The following is a 6,000-nucleotide window of genomic DNA, read 5'->3' as shown; positions in this document are numbered from 1 at the left end:
CGGTCTCGGCTCACTGCAACCTCTACCTCCTGGGTTCACGCCATTCTTCTGCCTTAGCCTACCCAGTAGCTGGGACTACAGGCGCCCACCACCACGCCAGGCTAATTTTTTTATTTTTAGTAGAGATGGGATTTCACTGTGTTAGCCAGGATGGTCTCGATCTCCTGACCTCGTGATCCACCTGCCTTGGCCTCCCAAAATGCTGGGATTACAGGCGTGAGCCACCGCACCTGGCCAAAATATGTTGTAATTTACAAATGATACAAGGCTTGGAAAAAGTTAACAATTTATCTTGTTCTTATTGGTGAAGCAGGGAATAATCTAAATATTCTCGTAATTCTTTTCTGATTATGAAAGAAATGCTTACTGAAGAAAACAAGAAACAGAAGAGTATAAAGATAAAAATTATCCATAATCTCAAAACTTTTCTGACATTTTTATAAAATTAGAAATGTTTGGCAAAGAATTTCTTTTTAAGACTTTCTATACCGTAACTATGAAAATATCTTTGATCTGACTCAGATTAAATGAGTAAAATAGATATTGAATACTTTCTGACTTCAAGTGTTGTTTACTCTTGAATAAAAACAGCAATTCATGGTATTTTACACATTTATTCATGCAGGACAAAATCTGTATACAATTTAGGCTAAAATTAAACAATTTTTTATCTGAAACATGCAACTAAGAGGACATGGTAATTCAATTTCCCAGTAAGAAAGAAAAGGAAATCATTTTACCCGGATGAAATGATTTTTTAAATGATTGATTTGGCCTTGTGTTTTCCTGCCAGTGTTTTTACATTTGAACAAGAGCAGGAAACGTTTTCATCCTTAATCTTTCAACTTCAGTCTGTAGTATTGAAATCTGTTCAGCTTGTTGTTTTGAAATATGTGTTAACTTCTGCTGTTGCATCATGTTTTCATACCGTTCTTTGACAATCTTTTCACAAGTCAGTTTAGACCCTATCCCAAAAATGAAGAAGAAAGGAATTAGATTATTTATCAGTACTTTCAAATACAGAAGCAGCACTCAGAATCAAACATGTGGAAGAAAGGCTGGTAGCAAAAAGGCATATGCACTTGTATGTTTAATGCAGCACTATCACAATAGCAAAGGCATGGAGTCACCCTAGGTGCCCCATCAACAGTGGACTGGAAAAAGCAAATGTGGTACATATATGCCATGGCACACTACATGGCCATAAAAAAAAAAAAAAGAATGAAATAATGTCCTTTGCAGCAACATAGATGTAGCTGGAGGCCATTATCCTAAGCAAATTAACACAGGAACAGAAAACCAAATACCACATGTTCTCACTTATAAATGGGAGCTAAACAGTGGGTACTCATGGACATAAAGATGGCAACAGGAAACACTTGCAGGCCAGGTATGCTGGCTCATGCCTGTAATCCCCACACTTTGGTTAGCTGAGGTGGGCAGATCACTTGAGCTCAGGAGTTCAAGGCCAGCCTGGCCAACATGGCAAAACCTACTCTCTAGAGAAAATACAAAAATTAGCTGGGTGTGGTGGTTCCTGCCTGTGGTCCCAGGCACTTGACGGGGCTGAGGTGGGAGGATCACTTGAGGCTGGGAGGTGGAGGTTGCATTGAGCTGAGATCATGCCACTGCACTCTAGCTTGGGCAACAGAGGGACACCCTGTCTCAAAAAAAAGGAAAAAACAAAAACACTGGGGACTACTAGAGGGAGGAGGCAGGGAGGGAGGAAGGGCTGAAAAAGTATTGGGTACTATGCTCAATACCTGTGTGACAGAATCATTCCATACCCCAAACCTCAGCATCACAATATACCCAAGTAACAAACTTGTACATGTACTCCCTGAATCTAAAATAAAAGTTGCAATTATTTTTAAACGGTCTATTTTTAAAGAAATGCTGGTAGCTTTTTAACTATTGTATACATTTTAGGATTACTGATTACTTTTTTTTTGAGACAGAGTCTCGCTCTGTCACCCAGGCTGGAGTGCAGTGGCCGGATCTAAGTTCACTGCAAGCTCCGCCTCCCGAGTTCACGCCATTCTCCTGCCTCAGCCTCCCGAGCAGCTGGGACTACAGGCGCCCACCACCTTGCCCAGCTAGTTTTTTGTATTTTTTAGTAGAGACGGGGTTTCACCGTGTCAGCCAGGATGGTCTCGATCTCCTGACCTCGTGATCCGCCCGTCTTGGCCTCCCAAAGTGCTGGGATTACAGGCTTGAGCCACCGCACCCAGCCTACTGATTACTTTTAAAGAAACCTACAGTTGGTTAAAGAAAAAAAAAACATGCTTACCCATTGCATTACAGATGTCTTTTCTCTCTGAGACAGCTACCAACTCTTCTCGTAGATTGCAGCTTAGGGTGTAATTTGCTATATCTTTTTGATTGCTGAACTTTCCAAGTTTTTTGAGTAGTTTCTTGCAGTTTTCCACATTCTTTTTGTGGGTCTGAAATTTTTGTTCCCATGATACCCCAACAAAATTAATTTTGAAAAATGTGATTTATCCTATAAAGACATTATTCTTATATTTTAAATACATTATCATCATTAAGATAACATCTTACCACCATATCTGTAGTGCCTGGCATAGTAGGCACTCGAGTTATTTGTTGAAAGGTAGAATGGTATGTTAATAAATTTTAGAAAAAAAATGTTGTATATTCTTAAACAGAGAATATTTTAAAAGCTTGAGATTGCTTTGTTTCTAATGTATACTACGTAATAAAAACTGACCATTTTTATTCAGTCACGATTAAATAAAACCTTTCCAATGCCAAGGAAAGACTACCAACACTCCTATTACATAAATCCTAACCTAATGTGAAATAGAAAATCCACTTATACTCAGATATGTCCCCAGGGGTAAATTCTAATATTAAAGGAAATGCTTAATTTTATTTCATTGGTTACGGTTGCAAAGACACTACTAAGCAACTTCTAATTACCTCATGAATACTAGTAAATAACCAAGATTTTATTAGGGTCTAGGTAAATTCATGATTTGAAACACTGTTACTTTGCTCAAATGATTTACAACTGTTAGGATATAATAACCAATGTCTTTGAGACTTACCTTATCTAAAACAGCAATGGTTTGTTCCATTATTCCAATCTGAATACTAATCAGAGCCTCATAGTTTGGTTCATTTAGGTACTTTGAGATTAAAAACAAAAAACAAACAGGTAAGCATATTTTTCTCTCTTTCAATAGATAACTTTATAAAGATTGTTTTAGTTTTGAAAGTTACCGTTTTCATAACAAATATCTATGTAAGTTAAGATTGATTTGGCTTGGCTGAGTGTGATGGCATATGCTTGTAATCCCAGTACTTTGGGAGGCTGAGGCAGGTGGATCACCTGAGGTCAGGAGTTCAAGACCAGCCTGACTAACATGGTAAAACCTCGTCTCTGCTAAAAAATACAAAAAATTAGCCAGCGTGGTGGCACATGCCTGTAATCCCAGCTGCTCAGGAGGCTGAGGCAGGAGAATTGCTTGAACCCAGGAGGTGGAGGTTGCAGTGAGCAGAGATCACATCATTGCATTCCGCCTGGGCAAAATGAGCAAAACTCCATCTCGAAAAGAAAAAAAAAAAAAGATTGATTAGACTTTTGCGTCATAATATTTCCTTGTATTTAGCCATCAACATATTCATGTACACTAATTATTACATCAAAGCACAAATTACAAATGCCTACTTTATTTTCTCATTCATTCATTCATTTATTCAACTCACCAAACATTTAAGTGTGCCACTTGAGTCCCACATAACAAAGTCCTAGTTAAAGACACTGAGGGAGATACAAAGATAAATAATATGTCCTAGTCTTCATGGGAAGATGATCACATAGATATGATTGGTTGCCAGAAGACATGTAGAGTGTCATGCTAATTCAAAGGTGGTTTGTAATGAGATGGAATTTCTCCAGGCTTGGGAAATCAAGACAGGTTTTATGAAGGAGAAGGTGGTATTTAAACTAGACCTTGAAAAGTAGATTTGAGATGTACGAAAAAGGCAAACTAAGAAGAGCTGCTGGGAGGTGAAAACTATAGAAATGGGGCATGGCTTGGAATCCACAGAACTTGCATTAGTTTGTAGAAGTGATCATTGAAGTTAGAAAAACAGAGGACATCACTCAGGGAGAGGTATGGAAAGAAACGCAAACATAGCTAAGGGCAAAATCTTGAAGAATGGCTACATTGAAGTGTTAGAGGCAAAAGATAATCCAGCAAAAGAGGCAGAGTGATATGACATGTTGGAAGAAACATTAATTTGGGGTGATGAAAGTCAAAGGAATGGGAAATTAAGATGGTTAAATGCTACAGAGAATTGAAGGACCACTGGGTTTGACAGGAAATCCTTAGTGAGCTCTGAGTAGAATGATTCTACTAAATGGGTCATGAGGAACTGGAGGCTGCAAATGTAAACTATTGGAAGAAAAATAACTCACAGATATATTTTGAAACACTCCTGGCTTAGAATATGCTTGATATCACAGAGGCTTCTTATTAAATACTGGTTAAATGAATAAACACATTAATGAACAAAATTAAAACTATGTAGGGGGCTAGGGAGAATTTACCTTTTGGCGATCTCTTGAAAAAAATAGCATCTGAATATCCCAAGCCTTCTGATTTAGATCTTCCTTTTCCATCTCCATTTTCTTATGTTCCCACTCAATCTGAAGTATTCTTTTGTGTACATCTTTACTTTCCATCATGCTAGCAATTTTCTTTTGTCCTTGAGTCTTTAAAAAAGTACATTAGATATCCATATAATATGATTCTGCATATAGAACATAGAATATTTGAGGCTGAATGCTATTTTTAGAAAACACTTGGATCACAGAGATAATTCCATCTTCTTTTTAAGAAACAGACATTAAGGCCAGGCACGGTGGCTCACGCCTGTAAATCCCAGCACTTTGGGAGGCCGAGGCGGGAGGATCACGAGGTCAGGAGATCGAGACCATCCTGGCGAACACTGTGAAACCCCGTCTCTACTAAAAACGCAAAAAAAATTAGCTGGGCATGGTGGTGAGCGCTTGTAGTCCCAGCTACTGGGGAGGCTGAGGCAGGAGAATGGCATGCACCGGGGAGGCGGAGCTTGCAGTGAGCAGAGACTGCACTCCAGCCTGGGCGACAGAGTGAGACTCCAGCACACACACACACATACACACAAAAACAGACATTAAAAAATGGCTTCTTAGGCAAAATCTGATCACTATAAAGCATGATACTCATTAAACAGAAGGGATTATAAGATACATTTAAATAGCAGAGCCAATTTACTTTATATGTCAACAATTAGGCAGGAACATTTTTTTGCCGTCACCCAATCTACCAACCTGTATGCATTTGTATTCCTACTCATTGTCCTCCCACCTGATGCTGGGTGAGGTGTCTTATGCCTGTAATCCCACTACCTAGGGGGATTGAGGCAGGAGGAATGCTTGAGCTTATGAGTTTGAGACCAGCCTAGGCAACAGAGCGAGACCTCAACTCTATGGAAAATCAAAAAATTAGCCTGGAATAGTGGTGCACGCCAGTGGTCCCAGCTACTCAGGAGGCTGAGACAGGAGGATCACTTGAGCCCAGAAGGTCAAGGCTGCAGTGAGCCGTGTTCATGCCACTGCACCCCAGCCTGGGTGACAGAGGAAGTGCAGTGGCACTTCCTGTCTAAAAAAAAGAAAGAAAGAAAATAGAAAAACAATAGTCAATGATGAAACCAAAAGTTGGTTCTTTTAAGAAATCAGCAAAATTGACAAACCTTTAGCTAGACTGACTAAGAAAAAAAAAGGCTCAAATTGCTAAAATAAGAAATGAAATCAAGAATATTACTACCAATATTACAGAAATTAAAAGGATTATAAGAGAATACTATGAAAATTCTACACCAACAAATTAGATAACATAGATGAAATGGAAAATTCCTAGAAACACACAAACTATAAAAACTGATTCAATAAGTAACAGAAAATTTTATCAGACCTAAAACAAGTAA

At 38.7% G+C, this 6,000-nt stretch overlaps 1 protein-coding gene across 1 annotated transcript in view; it reads right to left on the bottom strand.

The window, feature by feature from the left end:
* Positions 1-548: 548 nt before the first annotated feature.
* Positions 549-6,000, bottom strand: part of CFAP43 (cilia and flagella associated protein 43) — a 107,364-nt gene continuing 101,912 nt past the window's right edge. Inside the window, exons 35-38 of the mRNA XM_023206210.3 lie at positions 4,580-4,744; positions 3,072-3,152; positions 2,291-2,444; positions 549-965 (exon numbers count right to left, since the gene is read on the bottom strand). Coding sequence (XP_023061978.2) covers positions 799-965; positions 2,291-2,444; positions 3,072-3,152; positions 4,580-4,744 — 567 coding nt within the window. The 3' untranslated portion in view covers positions 549-798. The remainder of the gene's footprint in view (positions 966-2,290; positions 2,445-3,071; positions 3,153-4,579; positions 4,745-6,000) is intronic.

Source organism: Piliocolobus tephrosceles, chromosome 9 (assembly GCF_002776525.5).
Source record: "Piliocolobus tephrosceles isolate RC106 chromosome 9, ASM277652v3, whole genome shotgun sequence".
Lineage (NCBI taxonomy): Eukaryota > Metazoa > Chordata > Mammalia > Primates > Cercopithecidae > Piliocolobus > Piliocolobus tephrosceles.
The sequence above is the reverse complement of the archived record's forward strand: the minus strand, read 5'-3'. Positions and strand labels throughout refer to the sequence as shown.